General features: G+C 42.3%; 1 protein-coding gene across 1 annotated transcript in view; it reads left to right on the forward strand.

Annotated features, from left to right (window-relative positions):
• The window catches only part of ABHD12 (abhydrolase domain containing 12, lysophospholipase), a gene marked incomplete at its 5' end in the record, with an annotated part of 43,108 nt that overhangs the window by 12,045 nt on the left and 6,776 nt on the right, over positions 1-24,287 (forward strand). Inside the window, 5 exons of the mRNA XM_082480282.1 lie at positions 8,110-8,234; positions 11,685-11,790; positions 14,216-14,335; positions 16,836-16,866; positions 23,657-23,702. Coding sequence (XP_082336408.1) covers positions 8,110-8,234; positions 11,685-11,790; positions 14,216-14,335; positions 16,836-16,866; positions 23,657-23,702 — 428 coding nt within the window. The remainder of the gene's footprint in view (positions 1-8,109; positions 8,235-11,684; positions 11,791-14,215; positions 14,336-16,835; positions 16,867-23,656; positions 23,703-24,287) is intronic.

Genomic DNA, 24,287 nt, shown 5'->3' on the forward strand with positions numbered 1-24,287 from the left:
CCAAGGTCTTTCCCTATTCCACAAGCTGGTTATTAAGGTGTCAATAGCTGGAGCTTGCTGGCCGCTTCTGAAAAACCCAGTTCATTGAGATGCTCTCCATTACTTTGCAGCTGTATCTCTTGGAGCCTGTAAATGGCTAGATGGCTTCCTTCTTGCTCTTTATTATTTTAAGTTAATGTTTGATGACTTGATGTTAATCAGAAGGAGGCAAAGAAGCAGTCTAAGTGAGTCCGGGCTGTAAGAGGGGTGCTAGGTGATGAAGTGGTGGACTAGGGAATTTGGGAGCTTGAAGTTTCAAAACTCATCTGCATTCAGATAGTTGGAACAACACTACCTGAAGCTCTTAACCCAGCCAAAAGGAGATGACCTGTAGGCAACAGCTTGGTTTGGGGTTGAAATGGATTGGGAAGCCTGAAGGAAGAGCTTGAGTATAGACAGTTTGCAATGAAGGGAGGGAAAGGACATTGCTGAAGAGGAATGTGTCTCAGGCAGCGGTTGTATGGTCTTTGTAAGCTGATGCCACTGCCAAAAAAAAAAAAAAGGTCCTGGAGACTCCTCCTTACACAGGCTGTTCTACCATGACTGCTAACCATCTCTACAAACCGATCAATTTGAAAAGCTAATTTTGTATGTATTTGCATGTATCTGCTGTGATGTGGATACAGGTTCAGGTCTTTCCTATGATGAATTTGCTTTTGTTGCCACATGAATGTTTGCCAACTTCAGGCTGCATAGGTATGGAAAAGTGGGATATACTGCGTAGTTTTCCAATGTAATTTTCCACCTTCACTTCCCATCACTGTTGGTGGTGTGTCTGTTTAAAAAATAAGCTGTGATATATTCCAAGGAACCTAAAGGTGGAGCTTGCGTGTTTGAAAACATTCTCAAAAAGCTCAGCTTGCCTTTCTTCTCTGTCTTTTTTTTTTTTTTTTTTATGAAAACCCGTAGGCTTTAAATTAGTTGCCATTACATTGCCTTATTAAGCCAATTATTCTTGTTAATTCATCTTTTAATTAAAGAGAAATAGTAGAACATCCCAACTGTTTGCTCCTGGGTACAGTCAAACTAAGTAGGCTGGTGGGAACTGTGGAGTGGAGTAGCTGTTCCTGGGCTGGTTCTCTGCCAGTGAAGGCTTGAACGCCTTGCCCTATCCTAGCTTTTTAAAGCTAATATTTAAGAAGGTGTGCTTAGTTGTTTTTTTTTTTTTTTTCACCTCCCTCTCCCACTTTCTTACTGGTGTAAACAGGAGCATTTAGTAACTTAGCTGGATTTTGAAGTTTGGATAGCTTTTTCTGTTTGTGCTTGCTGGGTAAATCTTTATTCAGCTTTTGAAGTACTCTGGTAGACTTCTCTTTATCTCAGAAAAATCACTGAGAAGTCATCTAGTCTGATTTGTTATGTGAACCTGGTGAACTTCAGCCTGTCTATCTCAGCTCTGCATCGCCAGAGGGACGTTCATGAAGTGTGGGCTGTTGTGCTTTGCCAAGAGTTGGGAGGAATTAAGCAGACAACTGGTTTAGGCAGTGTGTCCTTCGTTGGGTGAGGGAATGGACTGGGTGACTTCTCAGGATCTCTTGTAACTATTTTACTGTTCATCTATCTATGACATGACTGAAATAATCCCTGATTTCAGATGCTTTTCTTAGGTTGAATGATGAACGTTTTGGATGCTATGGTGATGAAAGCCATAGGATCAGGTATGAATTTGCCTGTTGCATCTTCTGTACCTTTGATGGCATAGAATGGAAATTTACCTTGTATTAAGTGACTGATGCTTCCTGGTAACAGATCTAACAAATCTACTGTTAATGTTTGGTTTTATGTACAGATAGGTTTGTACCTGAATTATAGAGGCTGTCAGAGGACACATAGATACTCAGCATTTTTTTCTGTCCCATCCCAATAGCTGAAAGATCAGGTTGACTTTTGCAACATCAAAAAGTAAATAGTGTCCTTCACAGACATGGTGTGTGTCAGCAACAATTTATTCTGCTGCTGGATGCTTGCAAAAGGGTTAATTCTTGTACCCATTTAAAAATATGCTTTGCAGGGCTCTTTGGAACATATTATCTTCATTCTTTTGAAGAAGTGCTGAAGTGATGATACTACACTGCAGTTTAGTTTGAGAGAGACCAGACTATTTCTTTAGAAAGAGCAAAGGTTCAAGATTTTAAGGAGATGCAGAAGAATCTGGTAGAGCTAATTTTCTTTTTTTTTTTTCCAGATCTTTCCAAGAGCAGGAATTTTTAGGAATTGGTTGAAACTAGGTCTCTGAGGATGCAGATACTAATGCAGTTTATGTCCATGATTTTTTGGGATTGTTTTATGAAACAAGTTTGGGGGGGAAAAAAAAAAAAAGAATAATGCCTTTACATTTGTATGTTGTTTCCAGGATTGTGGTTTATGATTCTTTTATTAGATGGTTGCTCAATCCCTAGAATAGCAAGCTCAGTTTGGGGGCTTTGAGTTTTCTTTTTGAGTTGTTTTACAGTGAACTGATCCTGTTAAAAAGATCCTAATGCCAAAGGGAGGGATCAGTTGCTCAGATGCTGAGAGTTCTGGCAGATGCTGCTTTGTTCCCACTGGCTTTCATGAATTTGGGGGAATATCCATTTTCAGGATTGGATGAATTTTCTATAATTCAACCTTCCTGCTCTCTTTACAGTGCCTCCAGTGAAACAGAATTATGGCTTGACTGCAGACTTTTCATTGAGGAGAATTCTGCATAGCTGGGCCCCAAATAAAAGAATCATGTGATTGCCCGTTTGCCTATACAGCTTCATTTACTGTGCACAGAAACCAGGAGGGGACAAACTATTTGACATTAGCATCTTCAGTTTGCCTTTGGCTGCCCATAAAGCAGGTTTTGCGACAAATTATAGAGGAGCAAAAGACCCATATTAATCTTGTAGTGGAAAAGTGGTTTGTTGCATGTCACTGAACAAGCTGTCCAAAAGCTGCTGGTAACGTTTTGCAGTGGAAATGAGACCCACTGCCTGCCTGTGAGCACCCATTTGGGAGCTGAGAAACTCTCTGAATGTGCTTTTACACAGTTGGAAGGCTGGTGGTTTTTTTCCTTGTTCTTCATTATTTTCTTGGCAGGGATCAAGTGAAGTAAACCAAAAGATTAATCAGCTTGGGTGGCTCAAATGGCCCATGTGGAGGGAGGAAAAAGATCGGGTTTTGCCCTTCAGGACCTGTAAGGAGGAGGAGCCCTGTGCAACACTGTGGTCCAGATTTTCCTGTAGGAAGGGAAGATGAATGCTCTTGAAGATCCTACCTGGGCTAGAAACCATCTCTTGTTTAAAGCAAGGCTAGCCAGGAAGGCTTGCCAGTGACCTGATGTGTGGGCTGGCCCACTGTGTGCGTGGCTGCTGTGTTGTTTCTGCCTGCGTTTGTGTGCCTTGGGGCTCAGTTGTAGTTTCCAGGTTGTAGAATAGATCGTTTTGGGTACAACTCTGTTCACCCAAAGAAATTCATTCCAGTCCTTTAAATTCCCTTTGACCCTCAGTTTTTTTGAATCCTTTGTCCATGGCTTTGCCTACCTCCTGGTTGTTACGCTCTTGACCCTCGTCTGTGGTGAGACTGTATTGATTTTTTTTTTTAATGTTTTCTCTTCGATAAGTGGGGGAACATATTCTTATTATGCCATTATTCGTGTTATTTATTTCTTCCTCTACTGCTTTTAAAGTCAATTCTGTCACCTGGTAATCAGGAGGTACCTTCCATGACCAAGAATTAAAACAGTCTTGGCTCTCCACATCCCGTGCTCTGAATTCCTGCTGGGAAAGGATTGCCTGTTTGCAGTTTGAACAGCTGATGATTTGAGGGACACCAGAGCAAGACAGAGAAACAGCATTCACTGAACAAATGTAGATGGAGTCTCATACTTGGGTGTTTGTGAGCATTTTGTTTTACCATTGCCTCTGTTAGATGACAAAGGCCATGTGGGCTGTACATGCGTCTGTAGGTTGTTTTGGGACTGCAAGCCCAGCATGGGTGTGTTTCCGATAAATTTTGTCCTGTTCTTACTCGACTGCAGCTGTCGTCATGCCAGTCTCTTGTTTCACCCTGGGCCTGCTCTTTCACTCTTGTAGGACAGCTGATAAGGAGATACTAATGGAAATTTTTCTGGTGTACTTCTGATGCAGAAGTGATTCAGGTGCTCTCTAGGGAAAATTATTTTAATCTGAATCTGTATGCAGAGCACGCCACAGTAGTGTAGTCATTGGGCACTCCATTCATGAAACCTCCCAAAATTGCTGGAGAGGAGGGAGGAACACCGGTACTGTGAATTGAAAGATGCCCATAGTAAATTTGCTTGCCTCGATTGCTCTTTGCAGCCACACTGTGATTGTGGACCACGGGTTGAAATCCCTGTTGTCTGACGGTGCAGCACTTAAATCTTAGTTTGGCAGTTTTTTTCCATGGTGAGATGAAGGATGTTTGTGCCTACAGTTCCCTTAGCGCTGTTAAAGATAGCCCACTCAGGAGAAGCTGTCATGAGAGGATCCCCAGCTTGTTCTCGCTGGCCAGATACTCTTACTGTCTGCGCAAATGCGAAATATGCTTGTTCAGAGGACTTTCATCCAGATGTAAATTACCAGGAAAATTTTCCATTTCTGATGTCACACTCGCAGGAAAGACTCTCTTCTTTCAGATTTAAGTATGTCTGGAGAGAGAATGTATTTTTCACATCCACTTCAGAAACCTGAGTGAAGCAAACACTGCTTCAGATTTTGCCTGTGTTTGGACAGAACCCAGAAGCTGGGCAAAAACCTTTGATGAATGAAGGGAGAAAATGTGATGTCAGTGGGGATTATTTTGGTTCTGGTGTTGGGTGTTTTGGGTTGGTGTGGGGTGGCTTTTTTATTGTTTTGGGTTTTTTAGACATTTTTATTGTTCTCGGAAATCCATTTATGATATTCATCAGTGTCTTCAGTTTGCAGCTGATTATTCTCTAACTCACTTGTATTTTCCAAATAAGACTGAGTTTCCTGGTGTAAAGGAGGTGAAAAAGTATACTGCTGCTGCTTTTGCCTGAGCACACCAAAAGCTCCCTGTACAGGGCATTTTCTTCCTGAAGTAGCTTTTCTGCAGAGCAAGAGAAGTTTAATTTAGCTAAATTGCTCACTAAAGACTTACCTGATAATTTTACAGTGTCTGTACTTCAGCACGTTGTCTTAAATTTATCAGCAGAAGAGAAGCTGTTTGTTGATGGATAGAAGCTTTGTCCTCGTTGCATTTTAAGTAGACATCTCCCTGGAGATGAGGTGTAAATGTCACGTTACCAATTAGCATTTGGCGTGGGGTGCCAGAGCAAAGGAAGATATGTCCCAAGAAACTAAAATCATTCCTGAGCTCTGACAGCATTGCTCAGACAATGGCATCTTCAGCATTTTCTGTGCCTGGTTCCAGCTGGTGGTGGGGTCATGCTAAGTGCTTTTGGAGTCCAGGCATCTGAAGAGCCTGTGTTTTGATGTGCTCTGGTTGTGCGTGGAGGAGCTCAGACCTGACTCTGGTGCCTTTCTAAACAAGTGGGGTTGTTTTTTGGTAGGACCGAAACCTTGGTGTATGTGAAAGTCCCCCAGGAGAGCTCTGTTTGGCTGCAGCAGGATCTGAGCCCCAGATGGGGCAGCTTGCTGGAAAGCCCCATCCTGCCTGGGTGCTCACCCGTGTTACCGTTCTTAGTGGGAGGGTGGTGGTGGCAAAGTCACCTCTCAAGTGTGAGGCGAGAGGAAACTGCCAGGGTTGTGTTAACTCTGAGCAACCAGCTAAACGAGACAAAAAGTTTTAACGAAAAGACATGGTTTTCTTATTGAAGGGAGCTAAATTATATCCTGATTGCTCAGCAACTAAATCTCAGCTACCCTTCAGTGATCTCTCCGCCCCTTCCACAAACCCGTTCCAGAGATGGAAATAGGCAGTAGGTGCTAATGTGAGGGTGGTTGCAGAAAGCTGGTTTTAATGTGAGTGTGGAGAGCTGTGATTAGCTCAAGCAAAATGTTGCATGTTTTTTTCCAAAGTTGTGGAGTTTCCATGTGTATTTAGCTGACCTTACAGCGTTTCACAGTGGATTGCTCTGCAGACCCTGGCTCTAGAGTACGTCTGCTGGGCCACTCTCAAAGACCACAACTGGAGGCAGGCTTTCTGTGTTGCTTGTTACTGCTTGTGCACTCAGGACCTCTGCCACCTCCTCTATTTGCTGTTCTCCATGGAGCAGAGGTGTGTCAGTCTAAGGCTTTGGTATTCACTAACATTCTTCTAAAGCCCCTGTTTTTTACTGTTTCCTCTGTCAGCCCTTTGCTGTTTCTGCTTTCCTTAATATGTGCTTGAGGTATGGAAATGTCACTGGGAGCCTTGCTGGCTTTCTTCATTTCTTCACCTCTTCATTTTCAGGTTTGCCATGGGAAGTATTAAAATCTGTTGAACCTTTCAACATGGGCTTGTTGCAACCAGAGCTGGCTGGCATTGTCTTATATTATAGTCTTTTTTTTTTTTTTTTTTTTTTTCCCTCTTGAAAAATGGCAGTTCCTTTAGCTTGTCAAAAAAAGCACATTGACTTTGGTAGATGTTTCTGAAGTCCAGAATATGGTTCATGGGTGAGAGGAGACAGACAAACGCTTGTAGCTAGGCAGTAGTGTGCTGGAGACAGGTTTTGGATGAATAGGAGGATAGCCTATTCCCTGTGAGTACCGTAGCAATCATGGCAAAAACTTAACCGGGGGTGGGGGTGGGTGGGTGGGTGGGTGGTGCCTCCTCTTTCACTATGCTGAAAAACTGGTCCTGAGAGTCTTTGCTTTAGCCTAGGGCTACAAAAGCTGTTGAGATCTTGAAGATTTTGGTGCGCGATTAAACTATTTCCATCCTGGTTCTGTCTGTGCACTCATATTTCTTGTAGAAATGCTTAAAAAAGAGGTCTTCAGGCTCTCTATTTGGTAGTTTCAACTAGCTGACAGTGTTCAAACCCTCCTAGCACTAGTATGGAGCAAGCTCAGTGTGTAAGCTCCTAAAATTGCCAAATAGGAGATTAATAATTTCATGCCTCTTGGAAAAATTGATCTCTGCTTTCAGCTGCTGCCAGTTCTCGATACTGAGAACTGGTTGCTCACTGGTGTGCAGTGTGATTCCTGCTCAAGGCTGTCTGCTGGAAAGCAAAGGAAGTTGTGTTGCCTGAAAGGGTTTACATGCATTTTTTGTTCTTGATTACAATGATAGCTGAGGGCCTCAGTGTTTCTGTCCATAAAATGGTAATCAGCTAGATCATTAGAAGTTCACCTTTATGTGTGCATTCATACACATATATATATATATATATGACTGTGTATGCGGTAATTATTCTGAGGCAAGAAAGTATATTTTGAGAGAAATTGCTTAGCTGCTGCTGTGTGATCGTTTGATATTTTGTGTTATTGGTTTGGGTATTTTTTTGTAGTTTACTCTTCTCAATCAGAATACTTAGGAGAAAATAGAAATAAAGTGTTGGGGCAATTGTTCCAAACTCAGTCCGGACTCATAGAGAATAATGCTGCAGATAAGAAATTTCATGATGTTCTGTAACTTAGAAAGATTTGCTTTCCAGGGTGTTGAGAGGTATGAACCCTTTTAGCTGGACAAGGCAGAATGTCTGCTCCAGTCTGTACGTGAGAGAATGTGTAATTCTACCAGTCTCATTACACATAGTTCCTCAAAATATGTGAAAATCTAACTGAACAAAATCTTGCTGATAGTGGTTTAAATGGGAAATGAAGTCAGGCTACTTTTTTGGAGACAAACATACGATAAGCATTTCTGGAGATCCTGAAATCTGTTATATCAGCAGAAAAAAAGCTCTTGTTACAAGAGTGTTTTCGAATGTAATCACTGGGGAGTTTCTATTCCCTTTTTCTAAGCTGCATATCATCAGCTGACAGTTTGGTTGCTTCTGTTTCTTGCGAACAAGTGAGGCTACATAAACTGTTTAAAGTTAGTTTTGTTTAAAGAGTAAATGACCAGTTTTTCAAATACACCAAACACAGGTCATTGTGAAAATTGCTTCATAAATTCCTTCTGTATTCAGGTCTGTCTCTCTCCTTTTTTTTTTTTTTTTTTTTTTCTTCTTTTATACAGGCGATACGGATTATGGTTTCGATTGCGGAAGTTAATAATCTGGTTGCTGGGAGTGTACATAGCCATTCCATTTCTAGTAAAACTTTGCCCTGCTATTCAGGCGAAGCTGGTCTTCCTAAACTTTGGTAAGTGACTCAGTTTGTTGGGATGGGTGAGGGGCGAAGGAGAGGAGTGTCTTTATCTTTCATATGTCTGACATCACTTTCACCCTGCATGTGTATAGCTTGTGAAGAGTATGAACTTTCTTCGGTTGTAAGGTCTCCAAGCTGTGGTTTGGAAAGCATTCCCTGTGGCCCTCGTGGTCTTTGTAGTATGTCTTCATATAAATACAGTGACCACATTGAAGCCAATTTCAGTCAAAAGGGTGTCCTTCAGGAAAACTGTGCAATATGTCAAATACATTTTTCCAAAGGGTTCAATAAAGTTGCATGAATAGACAGCAAGCAAGTGAAATTAAATCCAGTTAATTGTTTTCCAGGCACTGACTCTTCACCTGAAAGCATTTTAGGAGACTATTCTGGTTGGGGCAGAAGAGACCTGTTCATGCAGTCAGGTTGAATGTTTCCATTGTGTCTGTTTAGGCTTTGCATTTGGTCAGACTGGTGGTACAGTGGGTCTGACAAGCTGGCTCAGCTCCCAGTTCGCCCAAGGAGGCCTGAGCATCCACAGGATGGAAAACGATGGAGAATCACTGTGTGGGAGTTACTACTTTGAGATCTAAATTGGTCTTTAAAACTCACCTGTGTTTTGTAATGAAGTTTTGAAAAATATCTTTCACTGATTGTAGAAGCTCTGGCTAGAAGGACCAGCTACAGATATGTTGCTGTTGTGTAACTTCCATCATTTGGATTGCATGCTCTGTATATTTTAACAGCTTGGATTGTGGTTGCTGTGAAGCATGCATGTGTATAGGGCAGCTCTTGTGCCTTGACTGTCAGAACTGACTGATGTGAATAATGCAGATTACTTCCATTTTCATCACCTTGCTGTTTCAGTGATGATTTGCATTTGTCCTTGCAGAGCTTTGGGTCTTCCTGAAGCTCCTATCTCTATTCTTTCCCAAGTGATGACTGAAATAATTGTCCCATAACGCTTTCTTTCACTAATGTCACTGTCCTACTGCTTTATAATGGCAGTCAGATTTTACTTGTGACAATAGTCCCATGAAAAACTATTTGCCTTAATACAAAGTGCATTCTAACACACTTATTAGAAGTACATTGGCATCTTTGAGTAATTCATCTCCACTGGAGAGTGGCATTTCTCCTTCAGAGGACTGGTGTAGGGTCTGTCCTGTTATATTGTTTTTTTAACCTTCTGGGTAAAGATCGGTACCCTTTGGCCATCTCTTTCTCCTCCTTTTGTGTAGTTTGGGATTTGCTTCCAAAACAGTAGCACAGAGCTTCGGGAGAAGGTGCCTCCATTTTTTTCTCCAGATAGCTAAAGGTCAATCAATAGCTGTACTCCCACTGTTGGCAACCAAACCAATGCCTGGATTTGTTCTTGTGGACAGACTTCCATTCCGGGTTATGAGATGCATGGGCATGTGAGTAGAGATCCCAAGCTGTCTTCACTGTAAGTCTTCAGACAACTGAGATTTCTAGAAACATAAATACAGACTAGATCAGATTTATTGTATCAGTAGGATTAACAAATCATGTGATTTTTTTGGTCATGTGATGTGTTGCGAGTGATACCAGACAGCTCTGAAACATGTCATTAAACTAACCCTTGATGTGCTAAATCTCCATGTGATGTATGCCTATATGATGATGGTTTGTCTGTGTGTGTAGAATAGATGGACAATCCCAGTGGTAAATGCCATACATATACAGAATTACAGGCAATTTTTATTTCTCTTGCGTTGAGGTAGATGCTTACCTGGCCCCTATCACTGTAACATTGGTATGTTCCTGTTCATATCTTTGTAATACAAAATCTGACAAGAATGTCATAACAGATTTGGCAGATGGGAAAATCAAGGCACAGAGACGTTGAATAATTTTCTCAGAACACTGCTAGAAGTGACTTGTGTTCCCGTCTGGACCTTGACCACAGAACTTAGTCCTCTTGGAGGATCCACCACCCTTGTGAGAATGTCACAGAGTTCTGCGGTGACAGCGCAGTCACCTAATGGTTCTCTGGTGGTGTGCATGCTTTGTCTGGGACTCTTCCATATGCTTTGGCATAGGAGCAAACAGACTTGCACAGGTATAGATTTACAGTCTAAGGGGCCAGATTAGATTTGTCAGTTTAACATCGCCTGTTGTCTGCCTTGGTTTTCATGTTTGTGGAATTTTTAGTGATATTTTGGGGTGAGTGAAGGGAGATTTGACTGTCACCATTATCAGTGCTTCTTTCTGTGTCAATAGCAGAAAAAAAATTGGTGTGTTAATTGTTATGCCATCAAGGAGACAGTCTTCCTGATTCTTCTGGAGCGGAGCTCAAGTTTATGGGAAAAGCCTGAATCACTGGGAGAAGTGAGTCCTTAAAGCTGCGCAGTGCTGTCAGTAGATCTCTATAGCATCTCTCTTGATATTGGGTGTGTCAGAGGCTGTCTAGAGAGGCCATACGGCACTGGTGATGGAAAAGGAAACATTTAGACTAAGCACATCCCCTTATTTAGCACATTGTATAGTGTCTGTAAGATGTAGCTTGTGAACCAAGCAATGGAAAAAAAATGCTGGAAGTGTTTGATGTTTGACTTTCCTGATGTTGCTCATGTTTGAATCATTTAATATAACAAGCAATGAAAAATTGTGTGGTATAAGTTAGGGAATATAAAACATTTGGAAGAGTGAATTGATGTGTAATGATTTTGTTTGCAGGGATCTCTTCCTGAAGAGATGAAGTTTCTGGCCTGACTTTGTCTTTTAAATGCTGCAGTGTTTGAGAGATATGGCAATTATTTGATAGTCTTTGGAAAGTGAGCTACCAAACTGTATATCCTCCTCGAAGGCTCAGGAGGACAGTGTTTAACACAATTTATCTTACTCTTACAGGACAAGAGCAACGTGGTGTCTGCTACTGTAATGCAGTATCTCCTTTAAATTGTTGTATTATAGAGGCTGAAACCACATGTCATCCTGAAACATGTTACAGCTCTGGGATGCACCCTTTATCCTGGGGTGTTTGTCCCATCAGTAACTTTCGTTACAGCTACAATGCAAACAGTAGAAGGTTTGCCAAATCAACTAACCACCCCATTGACGCAGCAGGAGTGACTATCTTGTGTTTGGGAAATTTACAAAGCAGGCTGGGCAGAGATGGTTAAATGTGTGTAACAGGAAGCTTCGTCTTCCTCCCCAGCCTCTTAATTTTAGCCTGGTCCCAGGTTTTTTTTTTTTTTTATGGTTACTTGTGTCTTCTTACCTTGCGCTCTTTGATGTTCATATTTTAGTCACAGCTGTAGCCAGTTCATCCCTTCACACAAAAAGAGTAAGGTCATCCCAGCACAGTGGACCAGTTTGTAAAACTCTCCAGTGTCTTGGTAAAGCAGTTTTGTAAGAAAATAAAGGTAAAAATTAAAAGGGTTCATATTCTATTGTTTTTCTCTTTCTTTTTTGATATTTCAGTGAGGGTCCCGTATTTCATCGACTTGAAAAGACCACAGGATCAAGGTTTAAACCACACCTGTAATTATTACCTGCAGCCAGAGGAGGATGTAACCATCGGAGTCTGGTAAGGAAGCCTGTTCTGTGCAATATGTGCTGTGTATCTTTATCCTCCTTTATGTTCTCGATGTTGCCTATCCAGTGTTTTTGCCGTGCATGTGACAATCATTGCCTGCTCTGATTTGTGGATGTTTGTGTTTTCATCTGCCAAGTGACCGAGTTCATGTTGAAAAGTATGCAAATCTCTGGAGCTTGTCTGAACTCAGGTCAGTAATGCATGAAACCCAGTTGGACAACCTGTGCATTCAGAGAAACTTCGTAATTTGGAATCATAAAGGTTATAGGTCTGCATTGCTATAAAGATCATGCCTCTATATCAGACAAGACCCAAGGAGTTAGAAGGTTTGTCATTCAACTGCTGTTCATATTTTGTTTTGCAAAATAAATGTGGGGGAAGATAGGAAAACAGGATCAAAGTGTTCAGAGTAGGAGGAAGAATATTCTGTGTATAAAACATATGCAATGTTTGGAGAGTGGGTGAGAAAGGAACACACAGTTTACTCTCCTAACAAAACAAGTGACAGTGTCAGAGCTCACTTGTCATTCCTTCCTCACGAAGATGATTTTCTCGTCCCAGCAAGGGCAATTTATTTTAGCTCCTTGTTACTCGTGATCAGCACAGATGACTGGTTCTCTGTCTGAAAAGGTCTGCTTTCAGTACTTCCCATATTATTACACCAGCTCAAACAGGCTTCTGCATGTGTTTCTCATGATCACTTTCTATTGTGTCTCAACACCAGGAGTTTTAAAGCCACAGAAAAGTTCCTGCTAGCTTTGAAGAAAAAAAAAAAAGTGCCTACAGTTTATAAATATATATGCAAGAGCAGCAAACACCTGTAAAAAAGGCTAGACACCATGTCAGGTGGGGGGTTGGGAGGGTTGTTCCTTAATACAGCCAGGATGTTAGATTTGTAAGCTGTAGGACTTGGAGTTTTCAGTTGTGTGTGTGTAACTCGTATGTGCCCACTAAAGCAGTAGGGATTTTCTCTTTGCTTGAGGGTATATGACCTTTTGAATGGAACAGTGATACCCTGATACATAAAGATGGTTCCTTCCCTTTAAGTGAAGTTTGGTGAAAGATATGTTTAGAAGCTAGAAATTCAGTCGTTTCAGGGTAGGCTGATAAATAATGGTTTGTATGTTCACTTGGACAACTAAAATTCTACCTGCTAAGCTGTTGAATAAGTTTAGATTGCAGTCTTGAGATTTTTATTTTATTTCCCTTACAAGTGTACTGTGTATCTTTACTAAAACAGAACTTCCAGATTGTGGTGGCAATTCAGAGTCCATGTCATTTTTCTTGATACTTACAAGATAGGTTTTCCTGAAAGTTTGAAGCCTTGTTTTAATGCCAGTGTAAGGTCTTGTGTTCAGTGTGCTTCTGAAACAAAGTCCTCAGCCTGCTTTGTTCATAAGCTTACAAAAGTCTTGAGGCAGAACAGTTGGAGAAGTTGAGTCCTACAGTTACTGGGGCTTTTTTCCTCCTCAAGAACTCAATGTCTGTTGGCTGTGAAAATGACTTTTTACATTGTTTTCCCCTGCATTGGTTTGTCCTCCGAGTTTTACATCTGTGAGGAAGTTGTGCAGATGGAGTTTGTCTTTCTTCCAAGGAGAAAGGCATGTGAGTACTCCAGTTACTTCTGACAGCTGTAAACTGGCTGCCTTCTCAACAATTTGAGGTTGTTGTGGGCAAGTATTCGCCTTCAGTGTTCATCTTCTAATTATCCAATTTAACTGCCTACTTTCTCTTCAGTCTGTTGTTCCCCTCTTTCCGTTCCGCCAGTGTGTAATTCTTTCTAACTGGCTGCCCAGCTATATTATCTACAGAAGAACAGCTGAGAGTTAAAAAATGCTGGCTCTTCTAGATTGTAGCTTTTCTAGCTAAAATATTATACCTTCAAGAACCTTGTGTATTTTGTTTTCAAACACCATCTTCTCATCAGACCCTAAGCCTCTCTTTTTCCTCAAATTGACTATGGAGTCAGATATGCCTCTTGCTCACTGAACAGTCTTTTCAAAACCAGCTGACTTTGGTGATTATTCTGAATATCTGCTGACCTAGCTGTGCATCTTGTTTATGGTGTATAAGTATGTTATTTGAAGTAATTAAGTGCAATAAAAGCTGAGGAATTGAGATTCTTTCTCCAGAACAGTGCGAAGTTCAGTAATTGTGCTTTGGGTTTGCCTGTGAAATTTGATGCCTTGCACAGCCCTGAGTTTTGAAGGCAACGGTGATGGAGTTGAAAATGTAGAAATAATCCTCGCCACTGCCTTTTAAATTTGGCTGTTTGTCGGCTAATTGTGGCCGTTTTGCGAAGAGTGTATGTGAGTTGTGTAGTTCTGAGTTAATGAGTTGATCGGGAAAAACTCAAAATTCCGGTGGCAGATACTGACTAGCAACAGGATAGTGTAATTTTTCCTTCTGTATACAGGCACACAGTCCCTGCAGCCTTATGGAAGAATGCCCGAGGGAAGGACCAGTTATGGTTTGAAGATGCTTTAGGTTCCAGCCATCCTGTAATCCTTTACTTGCACGGCAATGCAGGAACAAGGTGAGGCACAAAACAGTGATGACTTTGTTTCATGCTGTGTTTTCCTGGCTTGCCACAGTTTCAACGTGTTGATTAAAAACAATAAAAACTAAAAGCAGTTTGGTACTTGTCCTTCCTTTTAAAAGGAAAGTGCGTTTTAAGAAATTACATTTCTCCATTTATTGAATGTGGGACTAGATATATTGCAGCTACCAGAGATATCTGATATTGTAGTTTGCCTTGTGTCCTCTGTCTGCCAGAAGCCAGAAAGCTGTGATGTTTACTAGATCAGGTAGGGAGAAGTACTTCTTTTCAGTATAGTGGTCTCTGAATCAGGACATGGGGTAGTATTAGCACGTGATTTATGTGCATTAAATTAACTTTCCAGTTCCTTTCATGAGTTTATTTTAGTAGTTAACACATTCTGAGGAAGGAAAATCAGAAGGAAAGAGGAAGGTAACGTGCTGGTCTTGTTTCATTGTTGCATATGTACAGGACATTTGTCTGGAACAGGAGTATTTCTAAAATTTGTAATCTTATAGTTGACCATGTATATCAGCTAATGAAGTAGGTTGGTTCTCTATACTTTGTTGCTGGATGCTAAAAACCATTAGCACAGTGTGAAACTTCCTGGATGTTTCTCCGAATCATGTTCTTACTGCCACTTCTCTGCATGATAAAGTGCTTTACTTCAGTTACTAGAACACAGTCTTTTTCCTTACTAATATGCATCTTACAAAGAGTAGCAGCCCTGTTTTGAGTGCCAGTGCATGTTCTTTTGAAGCTGCTGTCTGCTTGTAGATACTCAGCAAGAGCAGAAACGTTGTGGGAATACAAGTTCCATGATGTAAAGCAAATAAGCTCTGTTCTAACTGTGCTGGTAGTGAAAGTTTACTAGCTTTTACATTGGATGAACGTTGCCCTCTTTCACCTGAATTCTTGCCTGAGCGGTGTTCTTTTTTTGGTACAAGGCCATAGTGTGGAAGATGCATGCTGTGAGCCAGGAAGTGCATGAGCAGATGGGTTTTTGGAAACTGTCGTCTTGTGCTGATGTATTACAAGGTTTAATCAAATTGTTGCATTATTTTTCAAATACTGCTTCTCTTGTTTTCTTGCCTTTATTTGGTGTAGCAAATGATAGTAATGGAAGCTATTCTGCAGCTTAATGGTTGCAATTTGGGACCAGTATCTCTGTTATGTGCGCATTGATTAGATTTACTTCTTGGTTCTCCCAAGTGCTACAGAGGTAAAGTACTGAGCTATGGATCAATTGCATATTTCACTTCACTTTGCTCTGTGCGTTGGAAAAGCTGAAGGTGTATTGGCTTTGCCATTTCAGCTTTAATATATATTACTGTATGTTTCTATACTGTATATTCGGTCTCTTTGGGCAAAGGGCTGCTTTATTGATGCAAGCTGCATTAAGCATAAGTAAAAGGCGCACTGCCTTGGCTTTCTGGTTTGCCTGAGTGGTCTGGAGCTAAGGTAAAAATGTTATGCTTACTTGATCCCTAAATGAAAAATTCCTCTGTTGCGCTTTGAGGAATGCATGAAAAGGCACCAATGTGTGCACATCAAGGGTGACTTTTCAAGCAAGTGTATCTTCTTCTTCAGACTTGTATGATTCAAAACGACTTAGAAGCAACCCCTTGTGTTTTGCCCCGGGTGTTTTTGGCTGCATTAGGTATTTTGTAGCACAGTTGGAGTTGACAGCTTTTTGGCTGGCAAGTGCATGTGTTCCTAGAGGGAGGTCTGAAAAGTGGCATTTTGATTTAGAGGCTGCATTGACCAAACTAATCATAGTGTTCTAAAGTTTTCATATGAGTGCAGGAGTAAGTCTACTCTTATGTCAATACTAAAATTTGAATGTGGGTTAGCCATATCATGTTGTGGATGTATTTTAAAGCATGTAATGGCACATTCACTCTCAATTCTATTTTATTGTCTGGATTTATAAAAAAAAAATAAATAAAGCAGATTCTTCCCCTGGACTGACTTACAGTGTTCAACTTTGGTTTTCTCTGCCCAGTCTTTTGCACATGTCTTTCTGTCCCTGTGTTTGGATCCAGGTGAGAAAATCCAAGGGCCAGCTGCTTGGGTTAACGTGGTGAGTTCTGCTGAGAGCATCACACCTTGGAGAGCAGGGATTACTGACTGGGGCAGCACTGGTGGCAGGAGCACAGGGTCTGCAAAGCCAACAGGGACAGGCTGTTTTGGATGTATTACAGGCTTTGGATAAGTCAGAGAGGAGGGTGGGTTGAAATGTTTGTCTTTACCTGCTGTGAGAAGAGATTTATAGAGATAAACTGATTTTAAAACTATGTCCTGCATAGCTCAGCAAAGCCTTGCTGTCTCCTTGGAGCCTGTGACAAAGCGGTTATGGTGTTTATGTTTGGCATGTTTGTCTTAAACTGGAAGCCTGAGGCAATTGGGAGAGTCTGTTTCTGGAAGCTTAAATGTTCACATGTGGGTTTTTTGTTTGTTTTTTTCTCCTCTTCTCTTCATGAATCACTTTCGCCAGAGGAGGGGATCACCGCGTGGAGCTTTACAAGGTAAGTGGCCGCACGTGTTGTCCAAGCGGTTGCATTAACACATCAGATGTGCACATACTTGAGAAGACTGCACATTACAGCCCACTGCCTAACGGCAGATAGCTGAGAGCTCTTAGTCTGCTCTAGATACGAAATGTGTAATGGGAAGAGGGAGAGCTTTCCCCATCAATTCTAGTTTAAAGCTCTCTCAATCAGTCCCTCCAGCTTACACCCGAAGACACATTTTCCCCATTGGGACAGGTGGATCCCATCAGGCCCCAGCAGGGGCTCTGAAGGCTCTTCCATGGTTTAAAAGCCCAAAGTTTTGGCAGAGGCACCAGTCCTGGAGCCAGGTATTGATATTCTGGGCTTGCCTGTTTCTTCCAAATTACTCTCCCCATTACTGGGAGGACTGAGGAAAACACTACTTGTGCTCCTGAATTTTTTAGCATTATGAAGTCTCTTTTGATTGAACTCAGACTTGTTGTGATATCATTAGTGAAAGAGCAGGAATGAATAGTAGTCTGAAGGTTGTACTAAGCTCTTCACTCTTGTGGTTACGTGGGTAATTCGGGCCCCAGGGAGGCTGCAAACTTCCCTGAAAAGAAGGTCTGGTCTGCAAATGGGTTCTTCTGTTCCTCACAGGAGGGAATCATCAATGACCATAACTCACTATTGTTTCTTCTTGGCACTGGTCTTAATGCAGGTTTTGTTGTGAGGATGATGCCATACCTCACCAACCGCTGGGAAAATATATGTGGATTGAGGCCAGCTCAGATTCCTTGCACTCTTCAAACTTTTGAAGGCAACATCTAGTCTTTTAAGTGCCAAAATGTTGGGCTGAGCCAGTTAGTTGACCAAGGTGACAAAGCTAGTACTTGCCTATTCACAGAACAGTTTGTTGCGGTATGCCATTTTCGGAGTTGCCTGTGTGGGGCTTGCTTTGTCACTTGTCAGACAGGGAGGTTCAGCCTGGGTTTTCCCCTTTTCCCATGGCACAGTGCGTTTGTGTGAGTGGTGCCATCTCAAGCGCTGAAGATTTTGTACAAACCCCAATGAATTTCCCATGTAACACCATGGTGTGCTACATGATAACAGGCAATCAGCTGCTTTGGTTCTTTTGCCTAATGACTTTTGTGGTCATTTATTTTATTAAACTCCCTCTTGGCTGAAATTCTCACACAATTTCTTGGTCTTGTATCATGTTTCTAAAAGAACCATAACTATTTTTGCTGGTTCATCTCAGGGATCTGAGTGTTTTTCATATGCGTTTAGCTATCATTCCCTTATTTTTATAATTTGTGTCAGTGTTGGCCACTCATAAAGCTTTATCACAATGCAACTGCTTGATACGGGGGAAACAACATCCAGTTAGACATTGCAACGTACCAAAATGCATAGCAAGAATCGTAGATAAGAGGCTCCTGAATGAAGACACTAGGGCAGCTCTCCGCAGCTTGGCGCTCAGACAACTCAGCATTCTGAGTTAAAGGAAACTATTACAACTATCACCCAACAAAGAGAACAGGACACGACAAACCGGTTTTGGCCAGGCCAAGCTCAGCAGCTTTGGCAACCACACAAGGACAGTGGACCAAAACAATACAGTGATAAAAAAGAGTAATTGACTACCAGAGGATTCTGAAGGACCACTGAGAGACTATAATGCGCATACCGGAGTGGGTAGTAGCCTATGGTAATGAATTCCCGGAAAAGTAATGAACATGTTAATCATTTCCCCAAAACCTTGTGAATATGTATATATGGCATGTATATAAGCTGTACAACTAACCCTTAACGGTGTGCAAGTTTGGAGGAGCGATCCCCCTTGCACCCAGCACTGCAATAAACATACCTGCTTTATAACTCTTCGTGAGTTGTGGAGTTTGTTTCCGCACGTCACCTTATGCAAGATCCTCAGCCGCAAAATCTTTTTAATTCAGATTGCTTAGAAAATGCTGTTTGGCAACCCCAAGGAGGCAGGTGATATTTCTTTTCCTTTAAGAAAAAAGGACGAGCTAAGTTGCAGAAAGTTGATTGAGGAGACTGTTGTGTATGGTCATCTGTGTGGTCATTTTTCTGGGAACCAGCCTATGCTGTGATGCATTTTATGCTGGCCAAGACAGGCAGAGGAGTTGTTTTGGATTTTGACTGAGCAAGAGTAGCAGTGCTTCAGAATACTCAAAGATTCTGTGTGCCTCTGTGTGTACACATCTGGAGAACACAGTTTACCAAGATGCAAGGTTTCTGTTTCTGGTCTGGTATTCTTTTGCTTCTGTGAACAAGTTGCTTAGTTTGTCTCTTTTAGTCAGTTACTTGCATGTGAACACACACATGGGCTTACCAGAACCACACCAGAAACTCCAGGTTTGTGCTTATTCCAGCAGAATGAAACGGGCTAGATTGCTGTCCTTTTTGTTGGTGATGTTAGTAGGCTGGAAGAAGCAGGTGAAACCCTTTAGAAGAGGCTTAGAAGGGAAATAATAACTGTAAGAGGTCTCTGTCCTTTCTTTACTAAGTTATTTATTCATGTGAGCAGCTTTTCTCAGCACTGAAAATTGAGAGTGTCACTGCTGCAGTCTCCGAGCAGCACGTGTCCGAAACCGTTCTTGCCCAAGTCAATGTGTGTTTGAAGGCAGTAACCAGAAGCAGGAGCCATGAGGATGCCAGCAGAAGGAGCAGCAGTGGAGCAGTAACCAGATACAAACTCGCTTTGAGTGGCATGCTTTCCTCTAGTCTGGGCAAGTGTCCAGTTAGTTTTTGCTCAAGCCTGGTTTCCTTGTACATTGAGGCTTTGGCAGTGAAGCTTTTAGTTGTTATTACACTGATATGCTGGGATAGTGGAGAGCTGATGCAGAGGGTTTTTTTGCCTGCTGCATGAAGTTACCCAACTTTATAGGAACACATGAAACAATACGGTGTTGTTACAGAGCCATATTTAATTACTATAAATAAAACATGTGGCTTTGTTACACTAAACGTCCTGTTAAGGGTCAGAGGAAATGCCTGTTATCTGCAAAGCCAATTGAAATCTTACTGGCTTCATCTGAGACTTTTTCTGAACTAATTCTAAGGTGAAAAACAAGAAAGAAAAATACTCTTACGAAAAAAAGACTAAACCAGAAGAGGCTGTTAGTATAGGGTGTAGGATTGGGATGCTCCCAGGGTTGTTGGCTTCAGGCAGGGATGTTACAGCTCATTGTCAGCTGTCCGTGTCCTTCACCAGGAAGAGCTAGATGTTGATGGTGGAAGTTCTTCCTTTTCTTGTGTGCGCACTGTGATAGGCTGTACTTGGGCCTTGCTCTGCATGTCTGCTTTCCTGGGGGGGGGGTGCGGCGTTTGGGTGCTGCAGCTGCCCAATGCCAGGGTAGGAAGGAGGGTGCACGGGCAGCAGAGCCATGCTCTAAAGCAGAGGGTTCTATTAGTGTGGGGCCCTGTATAGTGAAGGTTGAGGTGGGTACCTTACAGCTCTGGCAGCTGTGGTGGTGGTAGTGACAGTTTCTGCTGCTTTTCCTGCTTGTTCCTATTCCTCCTCAGCCTCATCTCTTCTTTTCCCTGGAGGGGAAAGGCACCTCTGAAGGGTAAGAGGGGGGCAGTGCCTGTGGTGGGGATTTGGCAGGTCCTTGGAGGAATCGGCCCCTGCAAGTGTTTCACCTGTGTCTTGTCTTGGAGTTGAATGGGTGCAGGACTGGGAGACTTCATCAGCTTCTTCCTCTGGTAAAGGCATGAGATGACCTTCATCTTTATCCCAGCTTTTTGTCCCTGCTTTCTGCTAGGGAGAGGAGAACTGGGCACACCAGCTTGTGCCGTGGTGAGCTGTGAGGAGGCAGGCCTTGGTGGTCAGGTGTCCTGAGTGGCCTGCCTAGGTCTAGGTGGGCATGGAGATTGCTGATGCCTGTGCCTGGGGGTCTCTTGTGGGGCATCCTTACTGCTTATTGCTGTGAGGGGGATGGTGCTTTTGGCAGCTGACCAGGACAAGAGCCAGACAGATGTTGCAGCATCTCCTGATCTCTGCCAGCTGCATTTGTTTTGTGTAGCCTTGCAGCTCTTGGCTCCCAGTAGCAAGAGGAGAATTTGGCTGGGGGTGCATCATGCCATTCCCACCTCTCTTCAGGAAATTCCACACTTTTTCCAGGAGTGGAAAGGGAACCCTTTCAAAGCCAAAGAAAGAGAAAGAGGAATTGCTTGGAGACACCTGATTATCAAAAAGCAAAGGAGCTTTGAGTGACTTGGAAGCTGTTGCAGTTGCATCTGCTAATATAAATTCTGAATAACTGTTAGTGGGGACAATGGCATTAAAAGAGGGGTAGTTGATTAGTATAACCCCGTGGCTAGTGCCAAGAGATAACACAGCCAAGTGTATCAAGGGTGAGCATGATGTAAGGTCTTGGTCTCGAGGGGTGCCAGCAAGCAGCAGGGTAAACTATGTGATATATACGTGAAGATACTGGCTTTCCATCTTCAGATGACTATTTAGATCCTAGTGGGATAACGGAAATGCTTGCTCCATTTCCAATCAGGTGTCAGTTGTCTGTGTAAGCTCCAGTTGTACTTGTATGCCTATTGTGTGCCCCCAAACTGTTGTAACTTGTCTAATTCTTTATAACTCTACCCAATATCTGTATATATAACCTGTTAAGGGTAAAATGGTACTATTGCTTTAGACGTAATGCTCAGTTTACAGGTATCATTCCAGTTGTATGCTGCGATAGTCCTAGTACCACTAGGTGTGTTAAGCAAAAAATTGCAATGAATGTTACCCAAGTGTTAATGCTGGAAGTCCAGCTTGTGGTGCAGCAAGCCCTGAAGGTAGTGAATGTTGCACACCGAGCAGGTATCTAATCTGCCACAGTGCTGTGCAGTCCAAACCACCAAGCACCACTCCTGCCTGCGATCCCTCTGAGAATGGTGTCCTACCACTATAGGAGTTTTGAACTTGGCTTTGCATCCTGTAGTTGTCATCTTAATAGCAATTTTGTTCGTTGTGCAAGCTGCATTGGCTATAAAATCAAGCACTCAGCAACCAAGTAATGGCAGCACATTACAACAAAGAGCTACGCACTGTCCTCAGACCTGTGCAAGCTGAAAGGGCAAACGCCTCTGAGAAAATCCATTGCTTGGTCCTCGTGAGAAGCCTTGAGCCACAGGGGAATTGGCAGTATCCTTGCTGGACTTGTGAGCGATAGCCTGCAGTTGGTGGACTGGCAAAAAAGGAAATTGCAGCCTTATAACCCAGTGCATATAGTATTGCCACTGCTGGTAATGTGGCTGAGGTATGTGAGGCTGCTTCTGACCTTGTTTTGGAGCTCCCTGGAGCACTGTTTTGAACTTGTTTAGCCACAAGAACAACCGTCTTAACAGCCAGGTGGCCACTGGCTAGCTGTTTTTACTTTTACTGAGCTTTGTATAATTACATGGCCTTAACTGTGGTACACATAGTAACAATTCTCATACAGATAGTTATTCGAGAAAAATTGCTGTAATGTTTTTAACTAGGAGTTACAGATACACTTACTGTGTGTCAAATGAAACACTGATGACACCCAGCATAGCAATGCAACATAGAGGAGTACAGGCCTGGTATGACAGCAGACGCTTTGGAGGTGGGGACACGAGGAGCATTGCAGAGGAGTACAGGTAGGAGCAGGCATGGAACATGGCACAGGCTGACCCCAGAGACCCCCCCGGGCTGTGCGCGATCTGCAGTCATCAGCTAAAGAGATGCAGACCTGGGAGCTGGGCAGAAATGGGTTTACAGGTCCAATCTATGTTGAACACACCCCATAAGGTAATTTGGGGTGTAACGTGGAGTCACAAACTGGTGAAGAGAAAGAGATGTCCAGTGGGTGCCTGAAATGTATGAAAACTAGCCCCAGATGAATCCTAGAGGGAAGTGGGAGAAACCATTACCATCATAGTCCTCCCAGCAAAGGAGCTGAGTTGCCAACTTACCTGAACCCCTCTCTTTTCTATGTTATCCTCTTCTCCTCTTTTTCTGTACTAATGAGATCTGAACTAGTAATGGTAATTGTTCAGGCTGTTAAGATTTCAATTACGCTAGAAATAGTGTTGGTTTTACATACGAGATTATTTCCTTCTGTCCATTAGAAGATTTATAATATAGCATAATACTAAGATTGCTTATTTTGGTCATGTATCATATATAGACCATAAGAGCAACAACTTTTTAATCTTTTTGTGACTTTTTGTTGATTTTTATCTATCATGGAGGTGTTAGGTTCGTACCAAGCAATGATAGCTTGGAATGCTGTCATTGCGTTTACTAAGGCGCTTTTTTCTCAGCAAGTTGATCTAACACTGGGTATCTTTACTTGCTTTGAACAACTTTTTTTAGGGTTACCATTGGCTGTAACATAAATGTTCATGATAGAGAAATTGCATGTATACATTTAAGCCTTCTGAAACGTGTTCCTATATGTTATGCTAATATTTATGCCAATTTGAATAATATAAATGAAGCACTCGTACTGTTTCACTAGGAAACCTGAAAGTGTTTGTAGGGGAAACAGTCATAGGATATTTGTGGATTTTAAGGGCAAAGTTGTTAAAGAGACAATCAACATCTAGGCCAGATATGAAGTCCAGGAAGCAAATGGAGTAAAGCCAGTGGGCTGAGGTGATTAGTGTTTGAAAAGTTCTGTGCCTGCTACACTGAAAAGCTGTAAGTTGTTGCTTCACCATGTCAGGCTGATAATGTTATAAATTAGATCTCTGCACCTTGGCCTGAGGCAAGAGCATGGCTGCTGTGAAGTCTCTGTGATGGGTTTCTGCATATTTCTCTTTTCTCCAGGTTCTCAGCTCCCTTGGGTACCATGTGGTCACGTTTGATTATCGAGGTATGTGAGCTTTTATTATGAAACACTTCTGGATGTCTCTCTGTAGAAGCAACAAAGAAGTTCTCTTTTTTTTTAGATCTCAGGGGATCTATTGTTTTATAAATGCTTGCTGCCAGCTAATTAGATGAGGTTATTGCTTCTTTTTTTTTTTTTTCTCCTCACGGGTATCCAAAGAACTTCCAGAAATTTTTCAGTGCGTTCCTGTGTAGCATTGCTTCCTGATGTCCAGCTAGGTGGACTCTGGCTCCTATTTGTCCTCATGCACAGGACTCGTTGATTTGGGAGCTAAGGAGCAGAGGGTGACCCAGGCACATATGCTGTCACAGCATCCAGTTAAGGCATCCTCCAGGTGCACATCTGGAAACTAGTAAGCCTGCCTAGATACAGGCTTTTGGATATGATCTAATTGACTTTCCTGAGGTCACACAGGGAACTGAATTTGCACTTCTTTTTAAAAGCAGATAGATGAGATAAGACATAGAGTAATTGATTTGCTAACAATTGGTAACGTCCTCGGCAGAAACCGTGACCATTTTGCAGCTCTCTGCCACCAGCACTCGGGCATCTGCTGATCACTTTTTCCCT

This window comes from Vanellus vanellus (genome assembly GCF_965231255.1).
Source record: "Vanellus vanellus genome assembly, chromosome: 3".
NCBI lineage: Eukaryota > Metazoa > Chordata > Aves > Charadriiformes > Charadriidae > Vanellus > Vanellus vanellus.